This window comes from Canis lupus, chromosome 14 (genome assembly GCF_048164855.1).
Source record: "Canis lupus baileyi chromosome 14, mCanLup2.hap1, whole genome shotgun sequence".
NCBI lineage: Eukaryota > Metazoa > Chordata > Mammalia > Carnivora > Canidae > Canis > Canis lupus.
In genome coordinates, this window is record NC_132851.1 from 45563311 (window position 1) to 45583307 (window position 19997).

Here is a 19997-nt window from a genome sequence, read left to right on the forward strand (position 1 = left end):
CATAATGTTTGTTTTGTTTAGTTTACAGAGAAGAATAACTCAAAGGCTTGTCCTGATTGATGGTGGAATTGTCTTCCATTTTATGTGAGCCACAGAGGGAAGAGGTTAGGGCAAGCTGCTCTGATAAAAGTGATACTTAAGCTATAGGATTCTGGATTTTGTTCATTATAAGAATTCATCAGTGACTTTCTCAACATTCCTTTTAAAGATCTAGGAGTAAAACAAAGTAACTTTTTTTTTTTCCTTTTAAGATGATGTGACTTATACTTAAAAATTTGGTCTATTTTTTTTTCTTACACTCATGTCTGATCTAAAGCTAACCAAAAAACTGACATATTATGTAGAAAACTGAAAATAATAGGAAAAGCTCAGGGTTTTCATTTTAAAGTCATGAGCATTTTACTACCACACTCCTGTGAATCATTTGATGACATTTATGTCTTTATCATGTGCCAGGATAGAGAGATGATGTTGATACAGTCACCCCTCAGAAAATAGCTATAGGAAATAGTATTTTATTTTATTTTATTTTATTTTAATTTTTTAAAAAGATTTTATTTATTTATTCATGAGAGACACAGAGAGAGAGAGAGAGAGAGTCAGAGACACAGGCAGAGGGAGAAGCAGGTTCCATGCAGGGAGCCCGATGTGGGACTCGATCCTGGGACTCCAGGATCACGTCCTGGGCCAAAGGCAGACGCTAAACTGCTGAGCCACCCAGAGATCCCTCATAATTAAATTAATTTCATTTTTCACTATTTGGAGTACATACCAGGATTTCAAAAAAATATTTATTTCAAAAATAGATCAATAAACATATACTGACCTTAACTTAATGCCAGTTAGCCATGTTAGGTGCTAAGAACACACAAATGGTCAATATATGGTCATCACCCTGTACAAGTTATGGCTGAAATATGAAAAAGAGACACAAACAGTACTTGCATAAGAGAGAGGTATGTATGTCCAGGTTACTATGGGAGCCAATTGTCGGGGTGGTTTGCCCTAGAGGAGGGGAGTCTTGAAGCATGATCAAGAATGAGTCAGGTAAAGAAAGGTGGGACAGGATACAAAGTGTATCAGACAGGATGCAAAGACATGGGGCAGGAGAGAGCACGTGTGTGAAAGCAATGGCAAGCCAGTGACGACGCTCACCGCCACATTTTACTAGCTCTGAAGACTTCTCATTGTGGTAGACTCAGAATGAGGCCATATTTCCTTATCCAATAAAGAATTAAAACTAATAAGAGGACCATCTTCTTCATTCAGCCAGAACTTCTTGCATCTACTTGGTTGTTTATGCTTCTGAGCCACTCTCACTGGAGAGGTCATCGTTCTCACAATCCTTTCTTCAGGTAAACTTCTAGACCCATTTTGCTTCTTTAAGAGTTCAAGATCACACAGCTCTGCTACATAAGCATTGGGTAACATTGGGAAGAACACACTGAAGTATTATTTTTTTTTAAGATTTTATTTATTTATTTATTTTTTTGAGAGAACGAGCAAGTGGAAGGGCAGAGGCAGAGGGAAAAGCAACTTCCCACTGACTGGGGAGCCCAATGTGGGGCTCGATTCCAGGACCCTGAAATCATGACCTGAGAGGTGGGAGGAAGGAGAGGGGTAAGAAGGGAGGGTAGAGAATGTAATCTTCTTACTTTAACAAATTTAAAGAGAGAAAGAGTAGGATTATGAATAAATTTTTCTGTTTGATATTTTTAAGCATTTTTTTCCATAAAAGGAAAAAAATTTATAATAAGCAAATAATGAATAATCCTTGCATAAAACAGCAGCTAAGATTCATCAGATGCTCGATAGTCACCAGTGGATCTAATTTTTGTATCAATGTAACATGGTTGGTACTATGAATGAACTATATGATCCCTGCCCTGCCTGTGTTTACAAATGAGAAAAACAGGTTTCGGCAGGTTAATTAACTTGCTCAAGGTCACACAGCTCCTAAGTGCCCTGGGATTTAAAACAAGGCTCCAGAGCCGATCTCTCAAGAAGCAGACTTTATTCCAGCTATAGTCACTTATTGGTGACCATCAAATAAAAGATGTTTCAGTTGTATATTAGAAAGGGAATTTCAAGAACCATCACTTTTGAAAATATCACAATAAAAAGTTGATTACCTTAGAAAGCATTTAGTATCATTTTAAGAAGCATGAAATTCTATGAATTTAGGAGATTCATGAATTTATGAGATAATCCTAAAATGTTAACATTAGCCAGTACTTAAAACTCCTAAAACCAACACAATGATTTTTTTAAAGATCAGAAAATAATGTAGGGTCCTGGAGGGAAGGCACTGTATCTATTTTTTTCCTTAAATTTGTCAGTACCTACAACACAAGTAAGGCACTCAAATTTGTTGTGATTAATAGTTTTGTTTTCAACACACTTCTATTATTCTTTAGACAAAACTTAAAACCTTATAAACGGCTGCTGTTTGAAAAGCAATTTTGAGAAAGTTAGGTTTTCCATAATAGCTCATTCCAACTTAATTGAGGTATAATAAAATTTAAATGCTTCGTTTTTGTATTAGTGTTTATTATTTCCCAAGATACTTGCCCAAAGACAAGCACCACGTGAAAGACCACATATTACAAATAAGAATTAAATTATCTGCACAGAAATGTTAATATGCTTCCTCCAAAACCTTGCACAATTTAATGCTTCATACTTTCACCTTAATTTTGTTGGGGAATAAATTTGTTCTCTCCTGTGATGTCTTTGTATTTCATAGGCATTTAAGTTAGCATATTTAAATCAACAAGGCATGGTCTTATAGCCTACCTTTATTTCTTTATATCCTTATAATTTGTTTCAAGAACAATTTGGGGGGGGATGTAAGTGTTATTTCTTCTGCAATACCAAACAAAAAGCAAATTACACGGAATAACAGATAAAAAGACAAAGAGTTACCAGATTCTATTATGAAATGCAATAGTAAAGTGGTATCTTGGGATAGACTTAAACAATTGAATAGAATATTGCATCTCATCTTTAAGTTTATATGCAAATCATCTAAAATAGATCTGGACTATGTCCAAAAGGAAACCTGAGGAAAAAATTAGACCAGGTCTCCCACTATGCAATTTTAATATTTACAAAACCATACAGTGTCCTAAGGAGTTCTCAAATGTTGGTCAAATAACTTAATAACGTGACAAACTCTAGCTAATAGTTACTACTAATCTATAAAAATCACCATAGTGGCTAACCTTTACTTAGCACTTAGAAAGGGCCGGGCATTATGGCTTACTGTTTTATTACTATTATATTCATAATGAAGGGAACCAGGGTTTAGCTAGCTTATGCAATTGGCCCAAGGCTATATACAGCTACTAACTGAGAAAATCAGGATTAGAACCTATTTAGAACAATTTAGGAAAGCAAACACATGTTATCAACTTTAAACTAGCACTAAAAGTCAGCAATTATATATAGACAAGAATTATATTTACAAATACATATAAGAAAAATTCAAAATAAATAAATCTTTAAAAAAGAAAAAAAAAGAAAAATTCTTCTCATTTGCTAAATTTGGGTTTGCTGGGTAATTTTATAACTGGTCAAAATCTGGACTTTGTTCATCATTCTAAAATACTATATCTGGGCAGCCAGGTGGCTCAGTGGTTTAGCACCACCTTTGGCCCAGGGCGTGATCCTGGAGACCTGGGATCGAGTCCCACGTCGGGCTCCCTGCCTGGAGTCTGCTTCTCCCTCTGCCTGTGTCTCTGCCTTCCCGTTCTGTTACACTGACGTTTCTTTCCCTCAGGAATCTCATGTCCTTACCTGATGTCATCTGCCCTCCAGGTACCTAGGAGTTCCACATTTACATTTGTACCCACGTGCATAAGATCAGAACCTTCAAACTGCTGCACATCTTCAATTTCACAGCCCGCTTCAGATAAATTTTCCAATCTGAGTTTATTATCTGCCCTCTTACACAACCAGTTGCTTCTAAAATTTAAGACGTGGTAAAAGGCACCATTCATCATCCTGTCGTACAAGTTAGAAACCATAGAGTCATGCTTGATAACTCCTTTACATGTAGTTCCATAATAAAATGTGGTATAGTAAGTCATAAAACATGTAAGTCAAAAAAATCCAAATATGTCTTGAATTAATCTTCTGTTTATCCCTGTTGCTATTGCCTTAATTCTGACCATCTTCAATCTTCTGAATTAATTCAATACATTGGTTTTTGGCCATTCCTACACCAAACTAGCCAGACACCCAAAATCCATCCATTACTCTGTCTCAGGAGTTAGCCAATAGAGGTAGTATCACGTACTTCTTCTTCTGGTGAACCTTGTGACTCCCCATTTTCTATGGAATGAAATCATTGCTCACTAGACATATAGGACTGAACCTTTGAAATTTGACCCATACCTATGTTCTTTGATGTTCTCTTTTACTTCCCTCCATGAAGAGTGAACCAGTGTGCACAAACACTAGGAAAAAGAATGGAAAGGACAAAATAAAGCATTTATTTGTCCTTCTCCTTGAACTAACCAACTCTTTGGGTAATCACGGATTTCCTTCAGTTGGATTCAACATGGTGCGTTAGTTATTTTGGGAAAATAAGTCCTGAAAATGTACTTGTTAGGTAGCCCTTTAAGCTAAATATTTCTTGAAATAACTGATATAATTCTGTAGAGCAGGAAATATCCAAGGATTGGCCCAAGGTGGCATTTCTATTTAACCTGATGCATAATTTAGAATATAGCTCCCAAGCTTGATAATGAGTTTGAATAAATATAAATATAAATATATATAAATATAAATATCTATAAATATAACTGAAAATAAATCTTTACTTTTGAAAATATAAGTGTATCTTTGTGACAAATACCAGTTCTTTATGGATATTTGGCAGACAGTAGGGGAATGAGACAGACTTTCCTAATATTGGTTGGTGGCATTGTATATGAAATGCTGTTTAATTGATGTGATGTTCTGTAATACAGATGTCCTCATTCTACTCTAAGGAAAATGCTTTCTGAGGCATAATTCATGCAGGGTAGTATGAAAAGGCATGAGAAGTATGGCAAAAACTTTAACATAAAGCAGGGTATTTAAGGAAACACAACCTCAAATGATGTATCTTTCCTTTAAAATGAATATATAAATAGGAAAACTGTACTTTTGAAAACAGTTAAAGTTGTCCATCCTCCTTTCTAGTGATCAGCTGCAGCAGACCCAGGACTCTTATACCAGCATTTCTATTAAGTAGTAATTAGAGGTGTTAATAGTAGGATAATAATTTTTTAAATGTTGAGTATTTTACTCATTTTATTTCATTTTATTTTTATTTTACTTCTTTGGTGTTTCCTTTGATTCATCCTATCTGACAGATGGGAAGCTCCCTGAGAGTAGATTATGTGTCTTGTGTATTTCTGGATCCTTGATACCTGACCACAGGGCAGCACACAGGAATTGTGTTACCCGTGAATGAACCCATCAAATGTTAATTTTATTCCAGAGTTATCCTCAAACAGCGTCGTAGTTCAAAATCTTATAGGACCGAACAGCTGAGAAATATATTTTATTAGCTAAATAACTAAATTTTCAGGTGAAGCAAATTCTGGAATTTAGATGTTCTCTGGCTTCCCTTTTAAAATTCACCCTAGGGATCCCTGGGTGGCGCAGCGGTTTGGCGCCTGCCTTTGGCCCAGGGCGCGATCTTGGAGACCCGGGATCGAATCCCACGTCGGGCTCCCGGTGCATGGAGCCTGCTTCTCTCTCTGCCTGTGTCTCTGCCTCTCTCTCTCTCTCTCTCTGTGACTATCATAAATAAATAAAAATTTAAAATAAAATAAAATTCACCCTAATGCTTTAAACATGCTTTAAATTATACCCAACTTAAAAAAATGAGATTATGTATGTTTCTGTCTTAATATTCTCTTTAAATTTATTTTCCCCCCATTGTTAGGAAAGAGAAAAAATATGTGGACCAATGCTGGAAAGATGTTGCTGTTGGGGACTTTATTCGCCTTTCGTGTAATGAGGTTATTCCTGCCGACATGGTCTTACTCTTTTCCACTGATCCAGATAAAATCTGTCACATTGAGACTTCTGGCCTTGACGGAGAGAGCAATTTAAAACAGAGGCAGGTGGTTCGGGGATACGCAGAGCAGGTAAATTCTCACTTGGTGACATATGAACACTTTCTTTTTGGAAGATTTTCACAGGTACATATAAAGAGATCTTTAAATTCATTTTTACTATTACAAAATAGAAGCCCAGAGGGCTTGCTCCATATGCAGGTATCTGCGGAAGTGTTTTAGAGATAATAGGATGTAATGACTTTGAAGTTTACACGTTTTGGTCTGACAATCCTATATTTTTTGGAACTGAATTAAAGGAAACTAACAGAATTGTTTTGCAATTTGGAAAAGTTATTTTGCAGTGGAACTAATCACCTTCTGTCCGTAAAAATCTATAATTGCATCTATACGCAGACCTTTTGAGACTTGTGTAACTTCTCGTGCCACAGAGCTTCACATGTCATAGTGAGGGAAACAAGAAATTCGAAGTTATATTATTAACATGAGTTTGAATGAATTCCTACTCTGCTCTTTAATTACTGTGTGATCTTGGGATAGTCATTTATTTTATCCACCAGTTTATCTTAAAATAGAAATGATGATGCCCGTCTCATAGCGTTGCTGTGAGATGCAAATGAAGCAATATATGTAAAAATGTCATGTATAGGGCTTACATATCTGTTTCCCTTCCATCTGTCTGGGTGCACTTGAGATGAAGTATTTTAAAATTTAATAGTCTTTTAAAAACTGAACTGTTAAGTCAGATCTCTTCCATTTTATACTTGTAAACCAAAAAGTGTTTTAGCCACATAAATGTCCTGATCTTTAGTAAATTTCATCATCTGATGTAACATTGGACCATCTTTCTGTGTCTGGATTTCATTTTAGATCCTGTGATTGATACGCCTCTCAGCTTGTCATTGTCTTTTGCGAGCATTTATGTAACTAAGACATTGGTAAAAATCTTGTACAGCTTGAGATTCTATTATTCACATACTACTAAGTACCTACTTTGAGGGTGATGCCAGTTGATTAATCATCACACTTAGGGTTCAGTTAAGGGTCAGCGCTCTGGAATCCCATGACCTAGTTTGCATCCTGTTGGTAAACACTTGATTGTGTGGAGACCTGTAGCAAAGTATTGATCTTCTTTGTGTGTGTTTCTCTCTATTAATTAGAACTCATTATTGCACTTACCTCATGAAATTGTAAAGAAAAAAATAGTATATTTCCAGTACATAAGAGGGATTTTCATATACCAGAAGAACTCAAAAAATCAATGATGAGCCAGTCAAATCATATGATTATATAATTCACATTTTCCTTACGTTTGCTGTGATATGTTAATACTTAATGAGATACATTAGTAATATTTCTTTTATTAGGCAAGCCTCATATGAGAGCAAGGAAATGAAATAAAGTTCACATGGCTTATTCTTAGGGAATCTGTACGTGTTCTACAAAAGCACTTGGCTTATTTGCTCATTGGTATCATCAAGCATTCTAAAGTTACCATTTAATCCATTTGAGATTTTTCTAAGATGCTGATGTCCGGCTTAAGTTTTTAAATAAAATTTGCTGGGATGAATGTATAGGTGCTCAGAATGTTCACTTATATGCTTAATCTCAGAAAGTCTCTGCATGATTAAAGAACAATATTTTTAGGTGTTCAGTGCCTGCTACCTAACAGAGTACCTGCTGTAGGAGTAGAAGCTTTCCTCTGCAGAGTCCTGCATGGATTCCCGTGTATGATTCAGACCTTCTCAACACCTGTAGATGTCTGTTAATGTTCTAGGACCATCCTGATCCCACTTACTCCTTTGTGATTATGCCTGTACTTTTATCATCATTTTCTTTATTTGGGCAATTTGTGACCTAGATTTTGTGGTAAGGATGCATTAGTTTTATCTTAAGAGCTGGCGAAAGGGTAAACACTTAAATATCAAGGGTTTGACTTTGAATTATTCTTGTGTTGTGATTAAAAAAAAAAAAAATATATATATATATATATATATATATATAGGTATTTATTTATTATTTTTTAGGACTCTGAAGTTGATCCAGAGAAATTCTCCAGTAAGATAGAATGTGAAAGTCCAAACAATGACCTCAACAGATTCCGAGGCTATCTGTGAGTGATACATGACTTACATTTGTTGTTGTGAGTGGAATTGTGTATTGCAATTATATTTAAGTCAATAAAATTTTTGTGTCTGTATATCCAAGTTAAATCCCCAGAGACCATGTGTTTAGCTATCCACTGATTAGCTTTATTTTAATCCTTTAGTAAATATTTACTTATGTATATTTTAAAAACAACAACACAAGCTCATTCTTAAAATAATTGTAAAATCTTTGTTGGTAGTGTAAGAATGTTTTCCGTGAGCTCCATATTAAGCCCAAGACATGTTGTTGGGAAGAGGGTGTGTGGACAGAACTGGCAACCTAGGGGACATGATAGGATAGTGTCCTGCTGCAGAATTAGAGTGTCAAGTGGATGTTTTTGGCTGGCAAAAGTTAGCCAAGTGTTTGGAACATGTGTAAGAAAAAAATATGGAAAGTTACAGTGGTGTTCATTCTGGAGACTTCTCGCAGCATGTATATCCCTTTTGTGAGGGCAGCTAGAATTTGAGGTCTTACCTAATTTCAGGCCTGGCTTTGGCCACATAAGTGCCTTATGTCTTGAACCAAGTTATTTACTCTTTTTGATCTTCAGTTTCCTGATTTTTAAGGGGAGACAGACCTACTTCCTAATGGTGATCTTAAGAAAAGATGGTAGAGAAGATTTCCAACTCATTTTTGAGGCCAGAATCATCCTATACCAAAGCATACAAAGACATTTAAGGAAAGATCAATATTCTGCATGAACAGAGATGTAAAAAGTCTACACAAAATTATAGCAAATCAAATCCAACAATATGTATAAAGGATGACCCAGTGGGACCTATCCCAAAAATGCAGGGTTGGTTTAATATTAGAAAATCACAAGATGTAATTTACCATATTAACAAGCCATAATCAACAAATTGAAAAAGAAAAACCAAGTGATCATCTCATAGATGCAAAGCATTTGGCAAAATCTAATTTCTGTTCTTGCAAACTAGAAAGAGAAAGGAATTCTCTCAATCTGATAAAGGACGTCTGTGAAGAATCTACGGTTAGAATCATACTTAATGGTGTGAGACTAAATGCTTTTAATTGTTTTTCCCCTAAGATCAGGAACAAGACATGGATATTTACTCTTAGCACTTTTATTCAAGATTGTGCTGTGGGTTCTAGCTAACGCTGTCAGGCAAGAAAAGGAAATGAAAGCTATCAAATAAGAAGGAAGTAAAACTGTGTTTTATTTGTAGATGGTTTCATGTTCTTTGTGGAAAATCTGATAAAATCTACAGGAATTTAATAAGTGAGTTTAACAGTGTTGTGGGATACAGATCCACATACAAAAACCAGTTGTATTTCTATATACTAGCAATAAGCAGTCAGATGTTGAAATTTTTCAAAATGTAACTTATAATAGCATCAGAAAAAAATGAAATACCTGAGGATAATTCTGACAAAATATGTGAAACACCTGTGTACTCAAAACCATGGAACACTGCTGGGAGAAGAAATTAAAGTCCCAAATAGATGGAGAGATGCATGCACGTTGTTCATGGGTTGAGAGACTCAGTTATTATTAGGATGTCAGTTTTTCTCCAGATTGATCTGTGGATTCAGTGTAATCCCAATCAAAATCCTAGCATGGTTTTGGAGGGTTTTTTTTTTTGTTGTTGTTGTTCTTTTTTGTTGTTGTTGTTGTTTAAGGAAATCAACAACTTTATTCTAAAAGTTTTTGTGAGGATTCAAAGGACCTGTATTAACCTAAAACAACTTTGAAAAAGAACAGAGTGGGAGGGCTAATTCCACCTGATTTCAAAACTTATTTTAAAGGTACAATAATCAAGTTAGTGTCATTTTGGCCTAAAGACAGGCCAGTAGATGAGAAGAGATGAAAGAAATTGACCCACACAGCTGGTTTTTTGTTATCTGTAAATGTGCCTTTAACAAAGATACACAAGCAATTTGGTGAAGAAAGATTCCTCTTTTCAACAAATGATGCTACTGCAATTGGATGTGCATATTCTAAAGAATAAACTTCAAGCCATACTTCTCACTGTGTAAAAAACTTAGCTAAAACTGGAGCCTGTGGTTAAATGTAAACCTAAGATTAGAAGCTCCGTAAACATAGAGGGAATGTAAGGGAAATCTTTGATACCTTAGGTTAGGCGAAGATTTCTTAGACACAACACCCAAAGCACAATCCATAAAAGGACAAAAAAAAAAAAATGCAAAAAAGAATCTGTCAAAATCAAAACTGTTTTCTCTTCCATGCTACTGTTAAGTGAATGAAAAGATAAGTCATAGACTGGAAGAAAATATTTGCAATGCATGTATCGGTTGTAAGACTTGTGTTCAGAATATGTAAAGACCTCTCAAAACTGAGTAATAATACAAACAATATGTTTTTTTAAATGGCCAAAAAAAATGTGAACAGACACTTCACCAGAAAAGGTTATGTAGATGACAAATAGCGACATGAAAAGATACAAGTTAAAACCACAAAGCTGGGCAGCCCGGGTGGCTCAGCGGTTTAGCACCGCCTTCAGCCCAGGGTGTGATCCTGGGGACCTGGGATCGAGTCCCACATCGGGCTCCCTGCGTGGAGCCTGCTTCTCCCTCTACCTGTGTCTCAGTCTCTCTCTCTGTGTCTCTATGAATAAATAAATTAAATATTAAAAAAAAAACCCACAAAGCTATAACTGCTACAGTTCAACAGACCTGACTATACAAGAGTGTAGAGGAACTACAATGCCCAGATCCTGCTTGTGGGATATATAACGTACAACCACTTTATTATTTTTTAAAAATATTTATTTATTTGAGAGCGAGTGAGAGAGATTGAGTTGGGGGGGTAGGGGTAGAGGGAGAGGGAGAAGCAGAAGCAGGCTCTGCACTAAGCAGGGAGCCCGACGTGGGGCTCGATCGCAGGACCCTGGGATCACAACCTGAGTCGAAGGCAGATGCTTAACTGGCTGAGCTACCCGGGTGCCCCAAAGTACAACCACTTTAACGAACATCTGGAAGTTTCTTAAAAAGTTTAGGCAGGTGTTCACTCTGTGATCTGGCCATTCCACTCTTAGGTAGTTACCTAAGAGAAAATAAAACATTTCTTCATGCGGTAACCTGCACACAAACATTCACAGCAGCTTTATTTGTGAGAGTCCCAAACTGGAAATAACCCAGATGTCCATCAATAGGTGAATGGAGAAACAAATCGGATATCTTTAATGTGGGGTGCTACCGTGGGGTGCTACTCAGCTACTCACCAGTGTTCCATGCAATAGCATGGGTGCATTTTAGACTCTCACGCTGAGTGAGAGGAGCCAGGTGGAAAAGAATATATACTATGTGACTCGATGTATATGACTGTTTGAGAAGAAAAGCTTAAATTACAGCAAGGGAAAGCAACTTAGCGAGTTCCTTAACCCAATTTCTGGAACTGGAGTCCTGGTCTACCTTATCAGTCTGTCTGTCTGTCTGTCTCTCTCTTTCTCTCTTCATCCACATCAGACATGACTTTTTCTTAACAGACATAATAGAACACCATTTGCTGTTGTGGGTACTCAGTCTCGCCCTAAGCCCTTACATAGTTCTAGGGCCCCACTCACCTCCTGGCTTTCCTAATTACTGCTTGCTTCCAGGTTCCCTGATGCCATCTTTGCCTGCTCTGTGGTTTTTCCATCCGCCATGGGCTCCTCTGATGTCTGTCTGCTTCAGGTGTGGTGCCTTACTTTCTGCTCAGCCTGGGCTGACCCCTGGAACTGCCTTCCTCTAGGAATCCACAACCAAGAGGCGCTCTCTGTGTCCTGTCCCTCCCTCAGATTCTGGACTTCCCCGGGTCTCTGAGACCTGTCTTTAGCAACCTGCAGGGAAGCACTGAATGAGACAGCCCAGAGAGATAAAGTGATTTTTTTCTTTTTAAGATTTTACTTATTTATTTATGAGAGACACACAGAGAGAGGCAGAGACACAGGCAGAGGGAGAAGCAGGGTCCATGCAGGGAGCCCGATGCGGGACTTGATCCTGGGTCTCCAGGATCACGCCCTGGGCCTAAGGCAGGCGCTCAACTGCTGAGCCACCCAGGGATCCCAGATACAGTGATTTTATGAGCAATTATTTTTATCCACTAAACTAACTCCTTATCCCTTTCCTGCTTTGTGGTCTGTTTTCTAAAATCGACAAAAATGGAGATTCTCAAGCTCACTTTCTATATGGTGACTTCTCCCATCTCACTCTCAGGTAGACCTTTCTCCCTATTTGTGCCCACAGTGCATGCTGAATATCAGATTTGTATCCTGTTATCTATAATAATTATATTACACTTCGATATTCCTCTATCCCCCACCTCCCCTTAAACCACAGAAGCCAAGACTGTGTGTGTTTTTCTATTCCCAGCATCCGAGTGGGAGTGCTGGGCACACAGCAGGTGTTACCCAGCTCCTTCAGTGGATGAGAGCTCTACGTGGACAGTCGGAGCTTCGTGTAGAATCCAAAGGTCCCACGTCATAAGTGCCAAATATATACCTGTCATGTGCAAGACCTGTTTAATGTTTGAGCAGATGCACTTATGACGGAAGTTGGGCTTTGATCTAATGATAGTAACCTAGAGTGATATAATGGTGGAAAATAAGGATCCCAGGGGGAAAAAAATCTTAAATCTTACTGAGGAACTTTGGAAATGTCGTTGTATATTAAATCTGTTCCTATAAAGGTTCTAGGGATAATGAAAATGCTATATTGATGAGGATTGTGTGGTGCTTGCCTGGGAATACTACATGGAAATGTGAATGTTGGGACTTAAATTCTTCATCCGTAAAACCAGAAAGTTGAATTACACTCCTAGCCCTGACTTGGACTCTGTGGTTGTACATTAAACCCCTTATGTTGAAAGAATATAGACCTGCACCCTTAGAATAAGGTGTTTACAGATTATAGGAGTGAAGTGACAAATCTTATATTCTTTGTCCTTTGTATGAAATCTTCTTTGAAGAGTTCTTTCCTGTCCCTTATAATTCCAGATAGCAAGGATACCAGATACGGTGACAGTTTTCCTACATGTATAAAAAAGAAGAAAGAACTTATTGAGTGAAATCTATTCCCTAGGAAACAGTCTAATTTTAATGTTGAAATTAAAAGGGCATTTTCAAAATAGGTGAAATACATTAATCTTTATTTTTTAAAAAGTGTCCAGTTATTTTTCTCTGTATTTTTGCCACAATCCTAAGTGAAACAAGTAGTTCCTTTGGTAATTTTTAAACTGTTTATTACAGAAAGTTGCAAGCATGCAAAAGCAGAAAGAAAAATATAATGAACACCAATGGGCTCTCCCCCGTTTTAACTATTTCATAATTTTGCCAACTTTGTTCAGTTATCTTCCTGTTTCCTTCCCCATTAGCATTTTGCTGTAAATACCTCACTGTGAATACGTAGCAGTAAAGGACCGGGGCCGTAACATCATTATCACACCCAACTAAATTAAGAATAATTTCTAGACATCATTTAGTACCTAGTTTTCATTCAAGTTTCTCAGTTACCTCAAAAAAGTCTTTGTAGTCTGGGTATCCTAACCAGGATGAGAACAAGGTCTCATTTGGCCCGTTTCATTTGGTTGATGTGTCTCAATTTTTCCTCCCAAGAGGTTAGGTCATCTAGCTGATAGGATTTACCCCTCTTTCTAGACTGAGCTGATTGCCTCCTTCTGAGTTGAGTCCTGCCTGCCTCTCCTTGTGCCCCTGTGCCATCCATTTGTTGAACAAACCAGGTCATTGCCTGCAGCTTACCGCACTTCGTATTTGGCAGACTGTGTCCTTGTGGTGGCAGTGAACATTGTTTTCTGACCCTCTGACTTCCTGTTAACGGTCCCAGAGGCACCTTCGAATCTGATGAAAGAAATAGTTTCTCTTTCTACAAAACACATCCATGCACATGCGTACATGCAGGAAATATTGCATATAATTTCAAAGGCTTCACAGATCTCTTGATGCCGTCATCCCCAGGTCGATTTGCTATTATAGAGGCTTGACTAAGGATCCTGTGGACGGACACACATGCTTCTTATTCCATGCCATCTGGAGGCCTGTGATGTCCCTGGTCCCCTTGGTAGTTCTGTTAAGACTGGCACTGTCGACCTTATCCTTTCATTATAAAATTCCTCATCAGCCTGCCACCTCTTGATTTTAGCTGCCCCAGGTTACCATGGCCTAGAATAATCCTTGATTCCATCCGGGTTGAAAATGGTAATTTCCTAACTCTATCAAGGATTTTTCCCTTGTCTGTTACCAAATTATTCTGAACTATATTTCGTACTAGAGTAGCAGTTCCTTATTTGGAATTATTTTTGAGTTTTCTGTAGAACTAGAAGTGGACAGAGAGTAATAGAAGACATTGGCAGTTAAAACTTGTTGCATCTTTTTCTGAGCCAAAGCAAAATAATAGAATAAATGGCCCAGAGATTTGAAACCATTCTTGTGAACTGCTTGACTTAATATTCAGTCCAGAAAACTCAATATCCATGATTTTTATTTTTACATTCCCATTTTTGCTATTTCTCCCCTCCCTTTTGCTATTTAAAAAATGAATGCTGTCTTTCTTACAGAGAACATTCCAACAAAGAACGCGTGGGTCTCAGTAAAGAAAATTTATTACTTAGAGGATGCACCATTAGAAACACAGAGGCCGTTGTGGGCATTGTGGTTTATGCAGGTTAGTTACACTTCTGATTTTCGCTGTTGTCTCCTCTGTGTGTTTTTTTTTTTTTCAAGTTAACATTTTCCTTTTATTCAAAATGCAGTCTGCAAAAGCAGGAAGGAAATTTTGTCTTAATAAACTTAATCCTTGGTCTCTGCTTTTCTAAATGGATCACAAAAGCAAACGAAATTAGCAAAATGTATTATGCAACTTTATTAAATTACCTCCCACAGAGATGTAAAACTATGGTATTTGCTACCTGGCTTTAATTTGCACATTTTCTGACATGTTACCTATGTAGGCCACGAAACCAAAGCAATGCTGAACAACAGTGGTCCAAGGTATAAGCGCAGCAAATTAGAAAGAAGAGCAAATACAGATGTCCTCTGGTGTGTCCTACTTTTGTTTGTGATGTGTTTAACTGGTGCATTGGGTAGGTAAAACATGATTTTTTTTACTGACATCTTGGCAGCAAGATATTTATTTAAAAGTATTGTATTTTCAATTTATGAATATTCAACTTCTGCAAAGATTTTATTTGCCACTAATTTTTTCCCTCACATCTTTATCTTTCTCATTCCTTGATCTGAAAGGCATTAATTTGCTTATATTCAGGAAAATGTGGCCACAGTAGGAAAGGGACCTGGGAAGGGATTTAAAGAGAGACAGAGACGGAAGAATGTGGAATCTTTTGAATTTCAGTTTGTTTTAAAAAATAAACAGTTAGTGTTGAACCAAAATCAATACTCTTACTCCTCTTTAAGAGTGAAGTTCTATATTTATACAATATATATGGAGCATCCTTTTCATGTCTGTGTGTTTTTTAAAGGTCATGGAATCTGGTTGAGTAAATATGAAAACATAATATTTTTTAATATCCCTGAGCCTGATGGACATATCATATCACCGGTGTTGGCAGGATTCTATATGTTTTGGACCATGATCATTTTGTTACAGGTAATTTCTGTTGGGCTCACCAGAGTGTTTTAAGATCTTTGTTACTTACCCAGCTATATTTGGTTTCTCAAACTTTCTTTTCCCTCTCTAACATTTTTTTAAATTACTGGGTTCCTCCTAGGTCTTGATTCCCATTTCTCTCTATGTTTCCATTGAAATTGTGAAGCTCGGACAGATATATTTTATTCAAAGTGATGTGGATTTCTACAATGAGAAAATGGATTCCACCGTTCAGTGCCGAGCCCTGAACATCACCGAGGATCTTGGACAGATTCAGTACCTCTTTTCTGATAAGACAGGAACTCTCACTGAGAATAAGATGGTTTTCCGAAGATGTAGTGTGGCAGGCTTTGATTACTGCCATGAAGAAAATGGTGAGTGTTCGGTTTCTCTGAAAACCAACCTTAAGATTGGTCTTTTTTGGCACCCACTTAAAGGTTTGATAATTCTAGCTTTGAGGTGCTATATTTAAGCATTAGGTACTTACCTCACCCTGACAGGCGTTAAGCTTCCATGTTCTTTCCGAAACTAGTAGGTCAGAGTCAAGGAGTCTACTGCCATAGTTTCTTTGATTGCAAAGTAAATTACTACTAGTAGTAGAAGATTGGGGATTAGGTAGGGTGAGAATACAGTATTATAGATCCTTGTGAGAATCTAATGAAACTGTGGACCATCTCCCTAAGAAATATTTTGAAAATAATTCCAAAGGGAGGGACCATAGCCTCTCTCTAACTCATCACATCGTTTAGCCCATAGATATCCATTGATTCATGGTTAGGAACACTTAGTTTAAGAACAAATATGATGAGCTAAACTTCTGAGGCTAAGGGAGTAGATACACAAATGACAAGTTTTCTTTAAAGAACTGAACTTCGGGATCCCTGGGTGGCGCAGCGGTTTGGCACCTGCCTTTGACCCAGGGCGCGATCCTGGAGACCTGGGATCAAGTCCCACATCGGGCTCCTGATGCATGGAGCCTGCTTCTCCCTCTGCCTGTGTCTCTGCTCTCTCTCTCTTTCTCTGTGTGACTATGATAAAATAAATTTAAAAAAATTAAAAAAAAAAGAACTGAACTTCATTAATTTAGTTATTTACAAAATGAGTGTGCACTTCTATGAAAATAATTCTGAGGGGATCCCTAAAGTAGCCTTAATGAATTAAAGACCTTACTCTCTAGAGGGTTAACTGCCATTAACAATATGATGAATATACAATTCTCCATATTCTTTTATATGTGAACATATGTATTTGCACATTTTCCCTTTTATACTTTAGAACATGTTTAATATTTTTTTTTTGCAGTTTGCTTCTTTTATTCAACAGTATCTCATGGACTTTGTTTCCAAGTCATAATACATAGTGCATTGTATGTGGTCAGGCTTACTTTGCTATTATTACAATACTTGCAGCCAACTTACTCAATTATCACTCATTCAACATATATTGTGAGCCCCTAATATGTGGCACAAGTCCCTTAATCTCATGTAGCTTAAAATAAAATTCTTCATGTAATATGCATTTTTGTACATATCTTATTTTTATAACCTACATTTCTAGAAGTGATATTATTGGCTCCAGAGGTATGCACACATAAAACTTTTATAGATCCTATAAAATTTACCTCTAAAATATTGCTAATTACATTCCCACAAACCAGAAAAACAATACCTGCTTTTCACAACAACCATAATGAGATGAAGTTACTCCTTTTAATCTGTGTGATTTTTGTAGGTTCAGCACTTTGTTGTCTTACTTTATCTCTGATTAGCCATGAGATGCTTAACTTTTTATGTGTTTATTGGCCATTTGAATTTCCTTGGTAAAGTGATTGTTTCCTTTTCCTGTTTTACAAAGCAGTTTTTCTCAGTAATCTGTAGGAAGATTTTTATCTATTAAGGCAGGGCAGGGCTGGTGTTTAGCTTGTTGTCGAGTTTAGGCTGTCCATAGCCAGTGTCCATTTTCATTTGCGCACTTGTATTGAACTAAATGTTATTAAATAATTTGACCCTGTGATGTTATCCTTCTGTATATGACGAGTATTGCCACATAGCAAATTATGACAATTTTAGTGGCTTTAAACGACACAGATATACTATGGCACAGCTTTTGTAGGGCTGGAGCCTGGGCGTGGGATGGTTCCATCCTCCCTCAGGGTCTGTCACCAAGCTGAAATGTAGGTGTCAGCTGGGACTGTGATCTTATCTGAGGCTTAGTGTCCTCTTCATGGTTCTCTTGTTTTTGGCAGAATTCAGAGTTTTAATGGTGTAGGACTGAAGTCCCTGCTGTCTTGCTGCTGTCAGCCTGGAACTGTGTTCTGAGCAACTAGAGGTGGCCCACCACTTCTTACATGTGACCTCTCCATAGTGGGGCGGTTGGCTTCTTCAAGGCCAGCAGCAGAATCTCTAGCTTTCTAGAGATTTCTCTGACTTTGCAGAAGTACTATGACCCTTCTTTTTACCTGCTGAGGTCAGATCTACCCAGGATAGTCTTCTTTTAGTTCAACTCAGATTTAGCTGGTTAGCTGCTTGATGACATCTGCAAAATCCTTCCACATTTCCACATAACATGATTTAATAAGTGAAACCCTATCGTACTCAGAAGGTGTGTCCATCAAGGGGACCAGAAACTTTTGAGGGCCATCTTAGAATTCCATCCAGCGTGGTCTCTTAGGGGGTTTCTTCTTGTCAGAATTTTTATATGTTTATTAAATCTTGTCAGTTATTATGAATACGATTATGAAGATTATAATTTCTGACAGTAGTGTTAAATTTAGACATCCCACCTGGCCCAAAATTTTAAAAAATACACTGTATTTTCTCCTAGGCACATGTATTTTTTTAAGCCAGGTTTTGCTATTCCTTGTGAATGTGAAGGATAAAATGTTGACTATCACATAATTACTATATAACTATAAAAAATAGCTAGTCATATTGGATATGATGATACTCTGTAGTGTTTCATCTTCTTTGTTGTATTTTTGTTACAAAAGCAATATTATAGAAAATTTCAGATAAACTAAAGAGAAAATTTAAAAGCCAACACTAACCCCTACCAAACAGGACCACTGTCAACATTTTTGTGCATTTCTTTTGAGTCTTTTTCTTGTACACATTAGTATATATATATTTTTTAATGGCATCATGGTGTGCTTTTGGTTTTATAACCGTATTTCTTTTTAAAACATTTTTTAAAAACTCTTATTTAAATTCAGTTTGCCAAAATAGAGTATAACACCCAGTGCTCATCACATCATTGTGCCCATTACCCAGTTACCCCATCCACCCACCATGTCCCCTTCTGCAACCCCTGGTTTGTTTCCCAGAGTTAGGAGTCTCTCATGTATAACCATTTTTTCGTAAGACTTCATCATGACCACCTTTCTATTCTCTACTAATTCTACTAGAGGCTATGCTATATTGCACTATAACAATTGCCAAAATTCATGTCAGTAATCCGCCATGAATTTAGGTTGTCCGCTGTCATTTACTGTGGTAAGCAGTGCTACAGTGAACCTCAGTGTAGCTAAGCATTCACACCCATTTGTGAGATTAGCGTCTTCCAAAATATTTAACTATAGAGCCTTACTTTCAAGAAATATCGTATAGTAGTAATGTAATAACATTTCACAAAATATACAATGGGAAGCACTGCATTATTTTTTGTATTGGTAGCAGTTAAGAGGGCTAATACCAGTCCTTCCCCACCCCAGTCCCTGAGCGTGTACCCTTGTGTCCAGTGAGGGCTGCTCTTCTGTAGCCCCTTATGCAGAGACAGTACCAAGTGACAAAGAATCCTATGCTACCTTGACTAAACTGTTTGTGGACCATGGGTGTTGCACTACTTCTAGAAAGTGCCGACTCTGCCTGTGAGCAGATCTCTGCCATAGGTACATGTAGAGCTCTTGTTCTCTTTTTTGTAATGCTTTATAAACAAGGACGTGTATTACACATTCTGATTGATGAAGGAGGGAATAGTAGGGCTAATTCTCTCCAGAATTTAACCCAAGACCTATTATGTTCACTGAAATGAAAATGGGTTAAACTTTCATGATTTGGGGGCAAAAGCATTACCCAGGAGATCCTTCCATAAAGAACATTGCTGCTAGGAAATAGCCCCTGCACTTATGCAGTAAACACATTTGATGATACCCTTTGATGTTTTAAAATCTTGCAGCATAGGGGCACCTGAATGGCT

General features: G+C 37.3%; 1 protein-coding gene across 7 annotated transcripts in view; it reads left to right on the top strand.

Annotated features, from left to right (window-relative positions):
- The window catches only part of ATP10D (ATPase phospholipid transporting 10D (putative)), a 99397-nt gene that overhangs the window by 32523 nt on the left and 46877 nt on the right, over positions 1-19997 (top strand). For all 7 annotated transcript variants that reach the window (XR_012007101.1, XM_072774959.1, XM_072774955.1 and 4 more), the window contains 6 exons: positions 5942-6146; positions 8102-8187; positions 14755-14861; positions 15148-15279; positions 15676-15803; positions 15925-16177. Coding sequence is in view for 6 of the 7 variants with exons in the window: in XM_072774959.1 (XP_072631060.1) it covers positions 5942-6146; positions 8102-8187; positions 14755-14861; positions 15148-15279; positions 15676-15803; positions 15925-16177 (911 nt within the window). In the remaining variant the exon portion in view is untranslated. The remainder of the gene's footprint in view (positions 1-5941; positions 6147-8101; positions 8188-14754; positions 14862-15147; positions 15280-15675; positions 15804-15924; positions 16178-19997) is intronic.